At 44.7% G+C, this 20,345-nt stretch overlaps 1 protein-coding gene across 3 annotated transcripts in view; it reads left to right on the top strand.

Annotated features, from left to right (window-relative positions):
- The window catches only part of LOC135921304 (uncharacterized), a 208,343-nt gene that overhangs the window by 173,756 nt on the left and 14,242 nt on the right, over positions 1-20,345 (top strand). For all 3 annotated transcript variants that reach the window (XM_065455629.1, XM_065455627.1, XM_065455626.1), the window contains 4 exons: positions 2,249-2,462; positions 4,537-4,655; positions 18,029-18,070; positions 18,176-18,392. In XM_065455629.1, coding sequence (XP_065311701.1) covers positions 2,249-2,462; positions 4,537-4,655; positions 18,029-18,070; positions 18,176-18,392 — 592 coding nt within the window. The remainder of the gene's footprint in view (positions 1-2,248; positions 2,463-4,536; positions 4,656-18,028; positions 18,071-18,175; positions 18,393-20,345) is intronic.

The raw sequence follows: 20,345 nt of genomic DNA, 5'->3' as shown, positions 1-20,345 counted from the left end.
ACGTCTTGGTCGTCGTTGCCGCTGAAGAACGGAGGGTGTCGTTGGCGGAGAGCACCGGAGCAGACGACAGGCGATGCCAGGGGAGGAGCGGGCTGCGCGGCGTCCTGAGGGATGGCAGATACGGTAGGGAGCGTCTGGCTGCGGAGTTCCAGGTTTGAGAAGGGCCCAGCGCGTCCACCAAATGTCAAGAAATGTTATAGTTCAATTGATAAAATGCTTAGATAGCAGAGCAGCGTAGCGAGAGGACAGAGAGCTTCGGAAACACAGGCGCAAGGCTTCCAGCCACTCGTTGCCGTCGTCTTTCTCCAAGCAGTGCCTGCTGCTCGTTCTTCTCCAGTACTAAATAAATAAATAAATAAATAAAAAAATAAATAAATAAATGAGCGCGAGATTGCTCGGGCAAAGGTAGTGGCGAAAAGCACAGACAACAGACTTGTGCTGCTGAAGAATCACGACTCAATGGATAAGCTTGATTCTGGATTGTATCAATGACCTTGAAGAATCAAACTCGAATTCCAGTGAAGCTGTTCCTTTTTGAGCAGGTGCAGCACTAATTTCAGTTGCCTGTAATGGCACCGCGCACATTAAGGTGTTGCCCGCATATGACTCGACCGTCTGAAGCCTTTTCCTCATATTATAACGCTTCCGAGCACTCGCTGATATGTTTTGTTTTTTATGAAAGCAGGAATTAATCCTCACACATTTTATTTTCCGGGAACATATCCATATCCAGTAAAATTTTAGTGTTGGCGGCGCTTATAGCTTCCATCTCATTGCGTTAAATTATGTGCGTTTGCCACAGAAAACGTTTAACACTCACAAGGGCCGGCATACGTAATTAGTTGCTATCACAACATTTTATCTACGCATTCAGAAGTATGCCAACATGTTACTCATATCATACTCTTATATTTCACTAAGTATAAACAAAGGGCCAAATTTCGTTCACCGAAACCAGTGAGAAAACTTGCTGTAAGCCACGTATAATACATAAAAATACAAAAAACAACACGTTTCTGTAATTATTTGATACCCTAGTAATTAGGCCGCAAATGTTAAGTTGCGCCGCACATTACACCTTATATTCCCGTCATTTCTTCCAAAGGTGCGCTTGGTCTCACATAACGTTCTCTCGGCATAGGTGGAAACAACATATAATGTTCCTATAACGTTGTCGAGGAATTTTTCATTTTACTGCAAAGACACTATTCTTATATACATTTAATTATTGGTCTTCCGTAAAGCTATATTCCTATTTCTGGAGTTTGATTTATGCGGCACATGTACTTTTTCCAGGGCAGTGGGCTACGTTTAGCGTTCTTTGTAAAATGCAACCACAAGACGCCGGAGCCCTTGCATTCGTATTTATTACAAAGGCCATAATTAACTACCCAATTTCCAGCTTCTCCTACACATCACCCACAAGCTGTGAAACATATTGATTAATTATAGACAACGTGCCTTAATTTACTTGTTCTATAGCGGCTGGGTAGCGGACGTTCGCGATGGCCTCCAAAGAAAAGAACGATCGGCCAGCCGCGAGGTATAGGAAGGAAGCGCTCCAGGCTTCCGGGCCCGAACCACCCTCTCATGCGCCGCCGGCCAGTCGCCTCGGCTAATGGTGGCTTAACACAAAAAAAAAGGAGACGGCCCGCATTAACATCCCGCTTGCAAGTTCATCAACGACGTCAAGAAATCGCAATTCGAGCGTCGTATAACACGTGAGAGTAGCGAAAGCAAAACAAGAAAACAGGTTCCAGTAATTATTTGCAAAGCTCTCAGTTTTCTAGGAACGTTTATTCACAAATCGCACTTTTAATGTCTTCGCTCATTTGCACTGATGCCCTGCACCGCTGCACGGCTGCATAACCTTCTGCAAGGACTGTAAATAAATAATTTTCTAGAAAAGCTTTACTTACCCTGCAGAGGTTTGAAATTAGTCGTATCTCTCCCACAACAGGCTTCCTGGTTAAACGACACATAAGCGACGTGCGCAGCATAGCTGACTGTACAGACCGGGAAACCCAAGCCTAGTATACATGACTCGTTGTAGGCATAAAAACTGTTAAAAGTCCAGTATTCAGTACTTCATGACTTCATGACATAGAGTGACATTGACCTCATGAGTGATGCATGTATTTCAGCAAACAGTGACACACACGCATGCACGCACGCACTGCTTCGCACTGTATACCGCTTCGCAATTTGTGGTGAAGTGCACTACTCCTACTGTGCTTTTTATCCGCAGATTATCTCACCTCGCGGAGTACTTACTGCCTATCGGAGCGCGGCACGATGAACAAAAAAGCTGCATCAGAATTCTGCGCAAATCTCCGCTGGTTATTGCTGAATGCAAAGACATTTTATGCAATATCAGACTTCTACTTTGTTTTCAAAGCACTCCCCGATCCGTTGGCCTATCCGCGCTTCGAGTATTGGGACGCACGCAGCACGAGCAGCCGGTAAGCGTGACTTGTTTCTCTTCATTTACTGCAGCTACACTGAAGTACAGCGTATAGCTGCGAATTCAATTCATGCTCGTGCGCGTATTTATTAGAAGAACAGCGTAGTTGAGATACACAGAGTTTAGGCGTTGGGCGTCTCAGGATAGCGTGCCACCTGAGGAGTCGTTACGTTATAATTATGGAGGAACAAGGCAGGATAAGCGTAGTAAGAGCTTTTGGAATGCAATATCATGCCACTACTAATACGTGTAGCTGTACACATATCAGGTATAGTTAGAGCACATGCTCTGAACTTTGGTGGAGTGCCAGTGCATTCAAACCACGGCTCCTCCAACAGTTTTTACGTAGCGTTAGCAGGTACGAGGGAAGGACCGGTAAAAATGTTCGATCCAGAAGGCTCTACAGCCTGACACAGCATCTCAAAGTGGTAGCTGCTACGAGGAAAGAATTCGAGCAAGTGAGACGTGATGCGCATGACAAAAACCTCCCGAAGCTAGTTGCACTTGGCGCGAAGAAGACACGATAAAAACACTTATTTAATCGCATCGCCATTTTATGTATAATCAGTGACCATGAACTTGCCGTGAGTGAGCTTTGAATGGGGAAGATGCGAGAAACTAGGCGAGGCAAGAGAAAAGTATGCGTCAAGTGTGGACTAATAGCTAGTGCATTTATGCTGCTGTGTTGGGAGACAGAGGTTGGATCACACATGAATTTTTCATTATTAAAGAGGCCGTCGACACAAAAGCCTAACTTCCTAACCGCTTACTGTAACATGCCTCTGATAAGAATGACACTGCTTGGCATTACAAATCTAAGCCATGGGAATAAAAAAAAACAATATTGTTTCATATTTAGAGAAGGAGGTGCACACTCTGCATTTTTGAAAGCTTTTGAAAACTCAGACGTGCGGCTAATTCGTAAAATAGATAAAAAGATAGTTTTTCAAGAGTCCATTGGCTGACGAGTTTTTCCCGTAACATTTATGTTTCTGCATTTTTTCGCCAACACCCAATCATCGCCGTTGGACATTGCGATACACAAGTTGGTTAGTTCTGAAACGCTAGTGGTCCACTTTGTTGCTGAGATTCAGTTTCTGAGGTCTAAAATAAGACGTGGATGTCGTGTATCGGAACAGCACTACTGCAATGTTAGGATGCCGTATGTAGTACACTGCCTGGAGTTTTCGAAGCACCGCTGGTTGCGTTTTGGTGCAACATTGAAGTCCAACTCCGACCACCGCAAAACCCTTATTCTAGGATTGGTCAGCTACAAAACCCATTCTGATAACTGTGATGATGATATAATTTAAGAGCCGCAGCAATCAGGGACAACTTTAACCGATGAAGGTGATCAGGAGTGGCGGGAAGAATTGTTCCAGATGCAGGGGTGCGGAATATTATCGCTTTTTTTTGTCGAGTAAGCGAGTGATTTGTAAATTAAAAGTGCTGGTAATTGCCGTACGGCTGAAGTCGATATCACCGGTTCTATTCATATTCATGTCGGCAGCTTTCATAGCGTGGTGACAGGCAAAGTATTTCTGCATAATATTCATTATGTACTGCAGCCTGCATTTGGCAGTCAGGTGAGCATTTTCGAAAGGTTACAGGCGGCATGAGAAGCAACAACTACCGTTTCTTATTGTATATGGCGTGGCAATGCACCTGAAACATTCTCAAGTAGGAAACAGCAACAGTCTTATGTAGCTGACGTAAAAGCAGGTCGGCATCGTCAGGGGTGCCCACCACTTTTGCTAACAAGGTCACATGCTTAAAAAACGCGATATCATCAAGAGAAATCCGGAGCCTCTTATGAATGAATGTATGAATGAATGAACGAACAAATGAATGAATGAATGAATGAATGAATGAATGAATGAATGAATGAATGAATGAATGAATGAATGAATGAATGAATGAATAATCAGAAATACATATGGCGGCCTTTGAGCACAAAGTCTGGTGCTATTAAAAGAATATAGTCTTGCAATACAAATAATATTTTTGTGCTTAAAGCTATCAGTAAGTTGTTTGTCTCGGTTCACCAATGCAATATTTTTTTTTTGTTTCAGGCAAGATAGCATCGACGAGTGCCTCGCAGTCGAATTATCTGAGTTTCTTTGGTACGAACATTACTTTCCACAGTACAATAGGATTCCACGTAACTGCTCTGAAGAACTCGGCTACATATGTAAGTTGGCTCAAGGGCGTGAGTGGCTAAAGCTTCTAGGCCCACAAAGCAAATTTTAAGATTATGCGGCATCCAGTGCTACTCCTGACCGTTTAGCGTTCGTTTTACGTATTTGAACTGCCATGTATCACCCTGTTACAATTATGTGCTGTAACGGCGACATCCGTTTGACCAAGTTCCACGTGTAGCATCTGGCAGGTGAGCTTTAGCGCTGATAAATCAATCCTGATACGTGTCACCAGAAATCAAGATACATCGAAATTCTCGTACACAGTAAATAACTTTCCACTGACGGCAGTAAATAAACACGGATACCTTATTTGATAGTATGAAATGGCGTCAGATGACACTCTCACGGGAATTACGTGATAACCACTGCACCAAAACGGCTGTTCTTTCTCAGAACGCGCATTTGAGCAGCTACACTAAATGTAGAATTTTAAGCTTATAATATACTCCGAAAGCCTGTCATATAAAGGGTTAAAGTGGCCTGATTCCCGTATACTAAGACATTAACTACCAGACAGAGGGAATTGAACGGAAAACAATAAGTTTCATCTTTAAGAAGTACAGCATTACTGATTCACCACCAGAGGTAATTCACTCAGCAGGACTGCTTAAGCTGCAGTACCGCACAAAACTCGCCGGAGAAAAAAACGATCTGCCGACTATTGAATACTATGTTTAAAATAGACAGCACCACGTACCTGCGCAAGTCATTAACAAGACGCATTCGACATAAAGGTCCTCAAACAGTAGGAGTATCACTTTAGCATTGTTTGGCTTGCGTTTAGGATTAGCACTTAGACAACGGAATAAATTACCTGCATACTTAACTAGCACTTTGTCATTAGTAAATTTCTTACGGTTGTATGAGGTGCACCTGTACGCAGAGCAATAAATTTTCTTTTTTTCGCTTTGTTAACAGCAATGCAAATAACTCTCACTGTCGTGTTAATTTTTCTAGCCTACCCGTATTTGTCTTCGTGTTCTTTTCTTCGTAATTGTATTTTTTTTGTGCTTGAAGCTGAATATGTTGTAGTGTGTGTGTTGATCATGTATGCGCCCCTCCTGCAATAGTCCCTATAGGGATCGGCCGTAACTTGCAAATAAATATTACCAGATATATTTAAGGCAAGGTAAGTAGACTAAAAAAAAGGTTTGGTCTTTGCAAAATGTTTTCTCAGCTTTACAATTGCTGGGAATTTCAGCGTAGAGGACAGAATAGAGATGCCGCGACATGTAAACTTGAAGAACGAAGCAAGATCCCTTTTTTTCTTGAGTTCGTTTTGTCTCTTGCACTCATAGTAAAAGTAAAAACGCACTCGTGATCATCCTTCTCAGAACCTCAGCAGATACGTCATTCACCCATCATTGTGTCTGATTCCATCGATGAGCGCGCAGTTGCATGGGACGTCTTCAGCTGTTGGTCGCACGCTGACCTAGGCTGACGTAACGTGTTTTCAGTCTAGCTTACCTGCGTGCACTGCACTACTAACCTCTTGGAACTCCAAATGAAGTCTGAGGTTTCTATCTGGCTCTTTGAGATGCCTTTGCCCGGGGTGATCGCGGCCTGACCTTTCTTTTAAGGCATACTCCCATTCCTCTTGCTTTAACCGAAGTAGATCATCTGCCTGAAAATGTGCGACTGGTATCGTAGATGTGAAATCGATGATGCGTGGTTTTTGTTTTTGTAGAAAATCGTTAATGATTTATGACTGCCGTCGTAGAAACACGCGTGTGTTCACTGCGCGGTTCGCGGAGTCCCGGCAGTTACACTGCAGCAGCCGGAATTCATCATTTCTTGGCTCCATTGTTGTCTTAGCACACGCCGCTTCGAGATGCTTAATTTGTCCAGTCATGGTTGCTGACAGTTGAGGTGGCACTTGTGTGACTCAATTTCGCGTCAACAAATAGCCGGGTAACTTAAGACAGGAACATTCTAATTTCCTAGTGCAAAAGATCGGAGTGTCGACTGTCTTTTTTTAGCTTACTGCTGGCATTGAGTAATTTACGTGTACTTCTATAAGTGATGCTGTTATGCTTAGATGGTTGTATTTGCTTGCACCTATCCCACTAAATTCTTAAGCTGACAACAGCTGTACTTCCTTGAGGTGTCGTTAGCCATGCTTCCTGTATGCTGGACAATGACCGCTCGCACGAATATGAGCGTAAGAATGTTTCTTCAATAACAGCGGGCTCAATGTTTCAGATCAGTCCTCAGCAGTGTTAGCTGCATATGGTTTCACATGCCGTGAACATAATAACTCCAACGATCGTTGGTAATGTGGAACATTGAGCGAAGGAGGCACAAACCTAAAAAAATCAATTCGGAGGTTTTACGCGCCAAAAGGCACCTACTTGGATTTCCAAATCTCTGCTGCGACGTTAGCAGCATCTTCGATGCAAGCAGGATAATTGGTTTGGAGAGATATTGTCTCATTCAGTAACACAGCAATTATCATGAAAATATGTTGCGGACCTTCATGCATTGGGTTGCGGTGAGAACCGTCGTGTGACGAGGCTGTTTGGCATTCCCTGTTTTGTAAACTAAAGGGCGCGGGTAAGTCTCGCGGCGTAGGCCTCCTATAGCTTTACTGCTCTTTTTTTTTTTGCTGACTGTTTCCTTTCGTCTAGCATGTCTTCATCGGTTAGCTCAAAAGTGGGCCGCGTGTGTAGTGCCGAATGTTGTTGCTGGGGGTGGCCTGAATGTTAGTAGGCTTAGCAATGGTTGCTGAATGAAAGGAGCCAATGTCGTACGTCACTCCTAATTTTTTGCCTTCTCCAGAAGTATATTTTTTGGCACTGGAATTCTACCACTCTTGATGTGTTAGTTGCAGCACAATGAAGTGTATAGAATAGGGAGCCCGCGATTGAGTGCTGTGTTGAGGCAACCGGTCCGGTCTTTGTCATGGCAATAATGGGGCAAGTCGGCGTTTCTCTTCGCAGCGTCTGGTTTAACATTTCTCGCTCTCGCTGTGAGCAATGTTTTGCTTGTCGTCTGGTTCTTCATGCTTTTCGAAACTTTGGTCGGCGTACGAATGTTGTTTTGTTTTGCGCATGGAGAGTTTAAGCACTGAGCGATTGTTGAATACACTGCATTCAGATGTTGACGTTTTGTGGCGTCGAAACGCTTGTGAGTCTCTGCGTCAGTGCACAATCGTTGTGCTGATACTCTTGATTGCATCGGCGCTGGTACATTTGTCGCCGTTTTCTGTAAGAGGTTTGCCGGCGTCCGCATCTGCACACTTGCAAGTACCACGGCCCCGCTCGAACGCAGCCACATGCTGCGTTGCTGCGGCCTTCAAGCATATCCTTGCGTGTATGTGCGTCGCAACGTTTGTTTAGTACGGTTGCATCAATACGGATACGGGAGGCTCGTTTGTCGGTCAGGACGATGGCATTGTAACGACGCGCGTTGTCAGCCCGCTTTTTGAGGGCTGGAACGTTACCAGGTCGCCTCCCAAGTGCGTTTGGCTGCAAAAGCCACGAAGCCAAGTGGTCGAGTGGCTAGTTTTCGCTCACTGAGTTCTGTCGGGACGCAGGGCTGTGTTCTGGTTTACGCCCCTGGCATGATCATCATGCGCATGCACAGTAGGGTTCCTGCTGGTCATTTGTGTTCCTATCACACCGTGGTCGCACACTGGTGTATGCAGAACGGACAGTAAATCCTTGAATTTGCCGCTAATAAATGAGGACGAATTTCCATCGGTGTCGTCACATGCATGGTTGAGGCGCGACGCCGGCAACGCCGCTGCCGTGCTTTGTTATCGTGCCAGTCTTGTGACACACGTTCCTTGGTCTTCGCTTGTATCCAGCTTTTTTGGACACGAGGGTTTAGTTCGCGTGAGTGCCACCACGGGGCCCTTAAACTTTTCAAACTTCCCGCAGGGACGTGTGATTAGGTCAACATATGAAAAATTAAAAGAAATTACAAGCTACCTCTTCACATTGAACTTCACCACAATGCTTGTCCCGCCAGGGTTATTGGTGTTCTTGACAAAGGGTACTAGCTCATCGCCTGGAAATGACTTATCCTCAGAGTGTTTATTCGCGACGAGCGATGAATGATTGTGGGCTTTTGGTAGGGTTCTGATTTTTCCTTTTCCAGGTTTTTTGTCTTTTTGATGCTACGGAGCAAACAAGCTATCGGAATAATTGTAGGAAGCACGCCGCGGCATCCTGTCTTCTGTTGGCACGTATTCTTAACGGCCGAATATTGCAAAGCGTCTGCGACAGACAGCGTCGTGGAGGGCTTTTGATTTTCACTTGTCGATTTCGTTAACGTGCCCCCAATTATTTCCCTAGCGACTTTGCTATCGGCACACATGGGCTGCCGCAGCAGCTGCAAATCGACATGTGCATAACTATTTAGGTGGATACATGGATATGTTGGTTTTGCACCTTGAGGTAAAAGGTGCAAGACACAAGAATTGTACGAACTGTCTCTCTGGGGTCGTCCGTTAACATGCTATGGCCGAAGTTGCTCACAATATTACGACCCATGTAATGGCGACCGGGCCAGGTAGACCTTTGGGCATGACATATACAGTACTTGCAGTTAGTTGTGAAAGTACTGTCCTCACGGTTATCCGCGTGCGTGAAAGACCGTTATTTAAGATTATTGTAGAGTAATATACGCGGGAGTTGTCTGTTCTCCATATTGTCTAGCATGTTTCCGTTCCGCCTATATAGTATAGCCGCCATGTAGACTAGCAGATATCGAACGCCAATATGGCTACCCACATGCTCAAAGACCTCGCGCACAACTCCTGACACTTACTTGTATTCAAGAGTTGTGCGACTCCCAAGGACATCCTTAAGGAATGGTAAATAATAAATTATGGGGTTTAACGTGCCAAAACCACGATATGAGTATGAGGCACGCGGTAGTGGGGGATTCCGTTATAAGTTGGACCCGCTGGGGTTCTTTACGTGCACCTCAATCTAAGTACACGGGTGTTTTCGCATTTCGCCCCCATCGAAATACGGCCGCCGCGGCTAGGATTCGATATCGGGACCTCGTGGTTAACAGCCCAACACTATATCTACTAAGCAACTACGGTGGGTAAGGCATGTTGGCAGTTCGAGAAAGGTTACCGGCGGCACGTGAGACAATTCTTTCGCATCCTGTACCACCTCCGGGAACGGCCCATGCAAGATGTGTTTCTACCAGAACGCTCGCCTTCGTGCATAACGTTTGCCGCCAGCGTTTCCCGGTAAACATTACAGTTACATCAGCTGCAGTTGTCGGGAAGCGTGAGAAGCAGTCAGGGATTTTTGTATGCTATCGCGTTCCGCTTTTAAAGGCAAAGCTTAAGCATTCCACGACTGTTTATTCTCAGTGACGCCAGAAAATCGAGCCTGATGCTAGCAACGCTCATAAATGTAATCGGGAGCGCACACAATGTTCTCGCACGCCTTCTGTGATGTACCGTAGCGCTGAAGTGATTCTTGTATAATGTAGAAGACTCCACCGTAAAGGCGGAAGTGCACGGCTGGAAACGTGTATTTAAGCCCGTGAACTTCGTTTGCGCCAAGAACACCTGTCCATGCTGATAGGCAGCCTACTGCACTATCAATATGACAGCTGTTCTTGCCTGCACCAAATAAAAATATTAACCTATATAAGTCTTGCTGAGATCATTTTACCATTCGAGTGTCTATATTGGTAATCTCTAGATCCGGAGTAAAGTGACAGGTTCTGTGCTTAATTAACAAAGCTACGTTAATAATATCTTCAAGTATTGACCTTAAATGGATAAAGAAATGAGTAGTTGCATGAATTGCAGATGCAATAATGATAGGCTTAAAGGGGACTCCAGTAAAGTTAACAAGTATTCGCCGGATGGCTTCCTCGAAATTCACTGTCATAGGTGCGGATGCGTTCCTTGATTGGAAGATGCAGTTATTGTTAAGCAAAGGTGAATTCGCTCATCTCATCATTGAAAGTGCTCATATTCAAGAGATTGGCAATGCTTCTGTTAGCCAGTCGTCATTGTCACTAATGAAAAAAAGAGTTGGAATTCCTGCGCATGCGTTAAACGTAATAGTTTGTGCATAGTCTGCAAGTGAGTTGTACTATCATAGCATCATGTCATATCGTCAGTAGACATGTGCTTAAAAGCGATAAAATGCGAGGGTATAAAAGTGCCGTCCGTCCCGGCATAAAAATTGTTGGTGGAAGTTAGCGCCCGTGTGTGTTTCTTATTCTCTTCTGGGTCCTGGTGCTTTTGTTGCGCTACAAGAAAAACTTCAGAATGTTACGCCAACAAACCCAAATATCTACATTGATGGGCTTTAACGCACCACCAATGCTTCGACTAATAGCCATAAATGCATATGTTGTTACAAAAGACTACCCTCTTGGCGCAGACAGTTGAAATTTCTTGATAGTCCTCTGTTATATAGAAATAAAATTGTTTAAAATTTCGCCCATTCATTCGCGGATGCGTATTGGCGCGAAGTTCCACATGGTGAAGGTGGGATGTTCAGAATTCCTGAGTATGTCCACGCTACAAGGCGCGATAGTATATATTTTTTAACGTTACACAAACACATGCGCATGCTTACTGTTATGTTGTCCAAGGAATAAAATATCATAATAAAAGCGATGACTTAACAAATAAGCAACCGATTCCTACGTTTTAGGAAGTAAAAATAGAAAATATAATATTTGAAGAGCCCTCCTGAAAAAATACCGAAACTGATACAAATTTTGAGTTTTGTGCTTCGGCCAACTGGCGGAAGACTGTCGAACTCAGTCCTACGTGGCGTTAAAAGAAAGAAAAACCGGCATCCAACCGCTGCGACCTCGATGCGGAACTATAGCTGCGAGCGATAAAACGAGTCGGCCACGGCTTGCAACGCTCCCGCGAGTGATACGCTTTGATTTTCACAGATACCACGTGAACTTGCACGACTGTGTGTCAAAAATTGCTTTTGGGAGCACTGTTACGCCATGTGTGGAGAGCCTCGAGATAGGCATCAATCAAAAGCTGAATCTCAGGACTACATACGCTGCAGCGACTTTTACGGTAGCCGCTGTAGTTGTATCACAGCTACCGTTTTTGTCCCGAAAACCGTGTACAAATTTTCGTCGTTTCCACAGGCTTCCATTTCTGAATCTTTAACCGCTCTGGGAACAAAATTCTTGCTTGCCGCAGCGTGATCACAGCATTTGGATCGTGTGAATTGTTTTCCACAACATGTCTGTAAACTGCCTTTTTCAATAATCTGCCGGCAGCTCTTTGTTATTCGTAAAAATCCCGGTCGTTCCATTGAAAACGCGTTAGCTTCGTGACGGGGCGACTTAGGGCGCTTGTTGGTACGTGTCCAGAAAAGCTGGATATGTGATCACTATGCGGACCGTTGCTCCCCGAAAGCCCGCTAATGTGGACTTGCTCCCCTGCAACTACTCTCCCTGTTATCACCGATATCAGCTCGTTCCGATTCGCAATAAAGAAAACTTGTAGCTGTATCTGAAGTCGCGATGTCTTCCCCCCTTCGCCCTAAGATCACCCATCATTTTGTTATCGGTTTCTGATGCCACCACTTCAGTGGTTTTCCCCTTTTCAAGCCGTAACTGTCGGTTCCACTACTGCGTTCCGGCGTGGAGGCCTCGGCATTTCCAGCCCTTTTCTCTCTTCGTAGCCAGCTGTGTCCTCGCTGGCTGCATCGAAGCGCCCTCCGATGCTTGCCGAAATGGCTGTCCCCTGGTTCTTTGCTCCATGGGCCACCTTCTCCTTTACGTCTTTCATCTACTTCTGCTCGCGCTTTGTTTCTTTAGCTAGCCTTTTGTTTTGCGCCTGCTGTTCTCTCTCGTGCTCAGCGCTAACGCAGCCTTTATACAAAATCCACCAATTTTACTCGGCTATCGACTTCAATAGCTTTCCTTAAAACTGGGTCTTATTTATTTATTTATTTATTTATTTATTTATTTATTTATTCATTTATTTATACAGTACAGGTAGCCTCCAAATGAGGCCGTAAGCAGGGGTGCGTGAGACAAAAAAACAGAAAAAAGGGTTCATGTATTAAAAAAAAATCAAGCCAACACAAGTCAAGACACAACAGCGTGTTGCACTAACCAACAAGGAGATGAAACGTAGTCTTGATAACAGCTGCTACAACGTTCTGTCAAAAAAATGAGGAGAAGTAAAGCGCACACGCAGTGCTGGAAGCACTGGAGATTTCAACTAATTGCAAAAATGAATGCAGCTGACGTGCTTTCACAAATGTGTCTGTAGTTGGGAATTCCACAATTCTGGCTGGTAGTTTGTTCAATTCACGAATTGTCTTTAGTACGGTAGGAATATTTCTTTATTTTTTTTATCATGATGCGATCGGGTGGCTCGTCTGGACACTGGCTCTATGTAGGTGTGTCTGTGCATACCAACTTTATTGCGGTATAGCAAGTGCATGTACTTCAATTAGTAACGTTGGCGCCCTTTCTGTGAGCAATCTAGACCTGCTTTCTTTTACCCGAGCACTCGTAGAAGTACGCCAACTATATGAACGGTATACGGTACAAACCTAACCGCTTCCTGTTGGACAGATTCAAGTTTGTTTATGTTGCCTCGAATGTAAGGATCCCAAACAATTGATCCATATACCATTACAGCCGAACTTAAGTTTTATATGTTAATAATTTAACCTCGTCTGGGCACTGTCCCAAGGTTTTTTTATGTAACTAAGTTGGCGCATAGCTCTCTTCACAGCTTCCGATATGTGGTCATTCCACCTGAGATCCGATGTTATGATTACACCCAGATATTTGTAGCTGGTTACCATTGCAAGAGGGCTGCCACCTATGCGGTATAAGAAACTTAAGGGCTGGCCCTTCCGTGTTAAGTTCATCGCAACTGATCTTTTTTTATGGTTATTGTTATATGCCAATCTGAGCGCCACGTTGCAATTTTCTCTGAAGCACAGTCTGGTCACTGAAGCTGTGAATGTCGTATTAGATTATACAGTCGTCAGCATATACCTTGATTTTGACGATTGGGATGTATACTACGCCATTAATAAAGATTAAAAAGAACAGAGGCCCGAGAACAGATCCTCGTGGGATGCCCAGCTTAACAGGGGCACGAACAGAGCACTATTCACCCATTCTCACACTGGCTTCGACCACACATATAAGCTTCGATCCATGCAAGGAGCGAATTACTTTTTAACAGTGGTTTTAGTTTTATAAGAAGCTTAGGGTGTGGGACGTGATCGAAGGCTTTATCGAAATCTAAAAATATAATGTCCATTTGGCTTTGAATGTGAGTTGCTGCTGACAAATGGAGAATTTGCTCTAAGAGCGCCATCACAGTACAAAGTCCTTTTCGGAACCCACGTTGGCTATTGGGATTATGTTATCATTTTCAATAAATGTCGAAATATGATTCAAAATAATATGTTCAAGGATCTTAGAACACGTACAAAACAATGATATTGGTCTATAAGGAGAAAGTGATGAGTCATCTGCTTTATGTATGGGTACAATTTTTCTGCATTTCCAATCAAAGGGAACGTCTGCATTTGATAAGGAAAGGCTTAGGATAATATGTAAGCATTTACCGCACTATTCGACATACCTGACGAGGAAGGCATTAGGTATACCGGCAGCACCTGCATATTTTTTTGCCAATGTTGAGCAGAAGAGACAAAAGGGGGGCCTTGTTCAGATACACAGACGTTGGTAATTGGCTGCCGATGGGCCAGTGCGTTGAAATGTGCCGCTCTACCATCATCATTTGTGGGTACAGAACAAAAGAAATTGATTAAAGGCTGCTGCGACTTGCGGATCTGACGTTATCGTTTCGGCATTCATACATAACTTGCATGTTGTTTTCTTTTGAGAAGATAAATGCCGACAGAACTTTTCTGGGGCCGTGAGCAAAAAGTTTTTCAAGGTAACTTCGAAATAGTAGTCCTTGTTTCTCTTAATACAGTCCTTTACCTGCGTACGTAACAATGAAAGCTTAGTTTTGTTAGCCGTCGAAAAGGACAACTGGGTTCCTTTTCTTACCGTTTTTGTTTTTAATTTGAGTTCTGCTGAATGTCTACTTTCGTCATCCAAGGACTAGCATTTCGTATTCTTTCCGTCATAGTTGATACGAAATCCTTCACGCAGTTCAACACAACTATCTTTAATAAACACTACAATGCCTCAATAGAGCAATCGGTGGCACCCCTTCAAGCAACAAAATCAGAAAACGAGCAGTTCAACAAATCCATAATGGCAATGTCATTGACGCGTGTGAAATTCGAGACTACGCGCACGTCCTTGTATTTGCTAGTAGCAGAGCCACATCTGAGATTTAACGATACCACCTTGTGGTTTGAAATGTCATGAAGACGTGCGTAACCGGATTTCGGCAAATGGACTGCTACTCACGAGGAAAGTGTCAAAAATTCATTTGATGTCTTTTTGAATGCGGGTAGGTTCCTTCACCTCTTGAGTGAAGTTGTGGAAAGTGTTTAAATCTAGAAACGGTTCAACTGCAGTATTTAGGCGTGCAGGGAATTCACTGTCCCACTTGGAAGCAGGAATAATAATATCACCAGCAAGCACAGTGTTACAAAAGGGAATGCTAATAGAGCATAAAAATTCGTTCAATGCCTCTAAAAAAGGCCACTCGTTGTTTGGTGAGTGGTGATATGTTCCAATTATCAGGGGAAAATTCGGTTAGAAATAGCTTAATCAGAAAACGATCATTAGCAGGAATGTCAGGAAGTCTAATTACATGCAGTGATGCTCGGAAAATAATTGCTACGCGAGCACTCCAGGAATTCCTGCCTTTGCGGATCATTCTGTAGCCTGCCGGTAATATTTCATCGCTCTTGAGGTCAGTGTGCAGCCAGCTTTCTGTTAAGCACAATATATGTGGCTAATGTGTGAACAAGATACTTCCCAGGTAAACTATTCTATTAACGATGCTCCGCGCGTTTAGTTGAAGGCACACAAATTGCTCATTCCCGGGGGGTGTAGTTCACGGACTGCGTATATCTTGCTGGCGCAGTGGAACCCGGATGTTTCGTTCCTCTTTCCATACGAACATGTCATTGTCTTAAGCTTACCGTAGATGAGCTGGATTTTTTGGTCGTTCTTTTTGTTAGCAGCGCCGCTGTCCCAGATTTGCTTTCTTTTCTTTTTGTGTTTACGGAAAAATCCTTGGAAATAGATACATAAATTTTCTCGCGGTGATCGCAGAATTTTGCGATTACCGTTACAACATTGTCAATATGTTTCCGTCCAATTCTGTGTAGGCGTTCAACCGAGCTGGCATGTGTACCCAGCGTATCTGCAAAGACGCCTTTGAGCACAGATTCCTCGAGACCTCCGTGTGTCTCATTTTCTTTCTCCTCAACACCAAACACAAGAAGACAATTACGGCGACTGCAGTCCTCTAAATCCGGAAGTTTAAATTATAAACTCTGAACCTTCTTCTAGAAGCTGCGCGCTATAGAACATACTTCAAGAATTGCTGAAGCCGAGTCTTCAAACATTTTAAATCGGGATTTAGTTTCGTCTAGCCTGGTTTTTATCTCTTTCTGCCCCTCGAGCCGTTCACGTAGAAGCTTTTGAGTTGATGGACCCGGGTTAGGCTCGACTAGAGCACTGAGCATGAGCAACGACGAAACGAAGTAGGAAACAACGGTACAAAGAGTACACGCAAACTCAGGCCACGTGAGCTTGAATAATTATGGATTGCAGGATTTAAAGGCAGAGGTATAGGTTTAGTAACCGGTACAAGAAACGTGAATGGTTTTAAAACTGTGCTGACGGAAGGCCAGCTGACGTGCCCACTGAGGAACCGCGATGGTGGCAGGCAATTTGAAGCTCCAGTTGATGACGTTGACGAGCTCCTCCGTGGTGCCACCCGTATATATTCGGTGTAGGTCACCTCGCATGAATGTTTGGCTTAAAATGTCGAGGCGTCGATGATGAAGCATGCCGTGTCTTGGTCCGCGCTGACCCTCACTACCAGGTCGAGAAAAAAGAACGGTAAATATGAACGGGTTTGAAACTGTGCTGATTGAAGGCCAGCTGACGTACCCACATTTAACGGGTATTTCGCACTCCGTACGACGTGCGCTAGTGCTCCTCTTTCCTATCCTTTGCGGCGCTTTTGCATCTATCGCATCCATCCGACGCTCTTGGAGTGGACGTTCTGGGGTGCCAAAAATCCATGGAAATACACAGTCGCCGAGGACGAAGGGATCGAGAGCAACAGCTTGCGAGGCAGCTGTTGTACCTCGACGCTTTATTCAGCAGAGGCTGCGCGCTGAAGAAAATGACGCTGGCCATGAGGATGAATATATGCAGAAGAAGGGCGAAGATAATGCTCAGTTTATTTTGTGAACGCTTTAATTTTTCTCGCTCAGGCGGGAAAGCCGAGAGATTGCTCCTAAAAGAGAATAATCTGTTCATGGGATTTATCACGTGTTCGATTTTATTGCGTTACCTTTCGTTACTATAAAATACCTTATGTTGAACGGGTTAGGTTAAGTAATGTAGAGTTAGGTGAAATGGGCTGCGCTTCGTGCAATCGGTCTTGTTAGAAGAGGTCAGATTGCATTACTGTAGATTAGCTTTCCTTCTCAAGGTCCAACCGATTACATAGCGGCATATAGCCTTTTTGATGTGATGAGAGTGCATAGGTGAACCTCGCGTTCTGCTATTCTCGTTCCCTGAGACGCACTTAGTACTCGGGGATTTTTCTTTCTTGTTACGTTACTGTATAAAATTCCACAAGCTCAGATTTTAGAGCAGTCCCGCTTTAAGTATGAGAGTGAGCCGAATCAAGGACCCTTTTAAACAGCACCCCAAGACCTGGATTTATTTTCCGGGTTATGTGCCCTACTAGTAATGAACATATAAGGATTCGCAATTAACGAAGTGCTTCTAAAAATAGTAAAATTGAGAGAAAACAGTGGCGTTGTCTCCTTACTTCCTCTGAAATAATCTATAATCAGTGATCAACCAGCTATGGCCTCACCGCACAGCATTCAGCAGATGGACCGACCCAACAGTGACGGTTCCAGGGGGCAGTAGCCTGGAACAGCCGCCTGTAACTTAATTGAGCGCGTTGACAACCATCCGGGTGCCTTCGTGTGCTTGTGAGAGTTCGGGCAATGAACGGGACTTCGACCTCGCGAGGGTTTGCTGGAGGGAGCGCGAATCAAGCGCATCTGTTTTTCCCCTCCGTGCCCTGCCTATCCGCTACAGGGTTGTATTGTTCATAATTGGCCCACTTAATGAAAAGGCCCAGCGCTTATAGATTGATTGATCTTCCAGATGTATAAGCAACATCCCTTGCACCGTGAAATGTCACAGCAAGTTGTTCTGTCTTCTTTAAAATTTTTTTTTGTTTCAGGCAGGAAAAGCCATCCACCAAAGACTCATGGTTTTACCTGCGGCAAGTATACAAATTACTGAATCTGTAGTACCTGTTTGCGCTATTCTAGTAAATAAGCCATATTTGTTGTAATTGTTGTATTTTCCTACTTCTTTGGGTCAACAGAAAATACGAGCTTGCCTAATATGGGCCGTCACCCAGCTTGCAGAACGAACCTAGAAAAACCCTACCCTGAAGCCGCCACGGTATGCGACGCACTTGGCATGGACCTTCTGCCGGGTACTGTAGAGAATAAATTTATAACGAACATTATTAAGCACTACGAAGACTACACGCACCGAGGAAGAGATAGACATTACTGGCTCGACGTTCCTAAACCAAGGTGTGCATACGGGACTTTCTTACTTTTCTTTTAATACGTTTTAACGCGATCGCATTACAGGCAGAACTCGCAAGGGTTGTAGATATGTATGCGTTACGGCAAATGCGGGCCGATCCCGAAGGCAGTGAAGTATAAAACTATGGGCGGATCTCGATAACAGTGCAGTCCAACACAGCGTTTCAGAGCCCTAACTGTCACGAGAGAATAATGCGAGAAACTGCCCCGTCACGGCCGCGCAAGACGTTTCAAAGAGAGATTTTGGCACGGGAAGAGCGAAAATAGGCACTTGACGCACGTTCCTGACATTTACAAGAAGGATTTTGCCACGAGATAAGCATACGTGCGATCATGACCTAGTGGGGAGGGCGTTGGGCTTCTGTGCTAGAAGAGAGACGTTCGATCCCACCTTCGGTCGCACATTTCCTAATGGCGCTATGTTACACTTCACCCATTTTAAAAGCGGATCGAAGACAACTCGATGTATGTTGCGCGTACCACGAAAGTGACAAAGTTGGGGTAACAATACGCAGTATAGAAACGCCGCTTTAATAGACGGGAATGTGCAAGGTCGTCTATGACGAAAGCGCGCGCAGCTGTCGAGACGTCAAATAAGTACACTATCCTCCTGGCCATTTTCTTACACTTTCTTGAGCAATTACGGCGTCCTGCCAATATTATCAAATAATCTAGACGTCACCACCATTGGTGTGGATTTTCAGCAATGCCGGAGAACGCGTTGAATAATTTGCAGGAATAAAGGGGGTTTGGTGATTCGAATGCCCAAGCTGCGGAACGTTGCCTTTCGCTTCTTTTCATTTTGTGATTACTTTAACGCCACGGATGCAACAACATCCATGAAATTAGGACTGCACTATATTCTACTGCATCATCACGACATTCCATACCACGTGACTCATGGTCTCTCACGGATGTTTTCAGTGAGGTTAGTTGAATGGTTGCCGTGAGTTAAACTTTTGTTACTGTATATGTATTTAGTGCAATCTTAATACGCATCCGCGCAACGCTCTGTTGTATATCTGCAATGAATCTTAAGGATGTTACAAGGAGGCTGCTTGTGTGGACGAAGGTGGGTGATGCCCCAGCTCACGCGTTGGGCTTTGCTTGATCTTTGGGAACTGCCGCTCAAGTCGCAACATGGCGGACACAGCTAGCGTGCCGAAGCTAATTTCCCGAGCAAAGCGTACTTCTCCATTCCGGCATCGAGACACCGCGCAAGGACACGCCACCAGGACGCGCTTGTATCGGCCTTCCGAGATACGGCCTCCCAGGCGCCCTATCCACGCGATATCTCTTACTCCGAGCGCTTGATCACAAGGGTAGATGCTCACAGGTCGCAATGAGTTTGTCACGTGGAGACTTTGCTCTCACGACTTCTTGTTCTCGTGCTTGGTTGACCGCTACCCGGTTAGCCCTAGCGCAGCACACGCAGACACTCGATCGTCCTTGCGCTGAGAACTTGAATGTAAGCGCCGTGGCTGTCGCACTATGGTGTATCTTCTTTTAACAAACCAGCGTTGACGATCTAATTCCGAAGCCTTCTCTGCGCCATGTCGGAGAATCGACGATCCCTGCCGTAGGGCGTTAGTGCGTTGCGCAGTGGAGGAACGTCGTGCACTTTTCTATGAGCGTCGATCATAGGATCGGCCTTGAGCACAACCATTTTCACAAACTGAAAGCGATGCTAAATGTTTAGCCGTTGCAAAGAGATAACGCATTTATTCGAAGCGATCATCAGTGGCCCAGCAAGGGACGTCGCTGGAACAAACCCTTCTACGAAGCGACGTGATTTCGTTATTGTCGAAATGTCGCTTACAGCGAGATGCCTTGCCAGACTTGGTGCCTTCAAGTGTCCATCTTCCTGAGAAGCTGTGTTGTGTTTTAGAGATCCTCTGGAATAATTTCACCATATTTAGAAATTCAAGCTTCTCTCTT

This window comes from Dermacentor albipictus, chromosome 1 (assembly GCF_038994185.2).
Source record: "Dermacentor albipictus isolate Rhodes 1998 colony chromosome 1, USDA_Dalb.pri_finalv2, whole genome shotgun sequence".
NCBI lineage: Eukaryota > Metazoa > Arthropoda > Arachnida > Ixodida > Ixodidae > Dermacentor > Dermacentor albipictus.
Note: the sequence above shows the minus strand (reverse complement) of the source record. Positions and strands in the feature narration are given on the sequence as shown.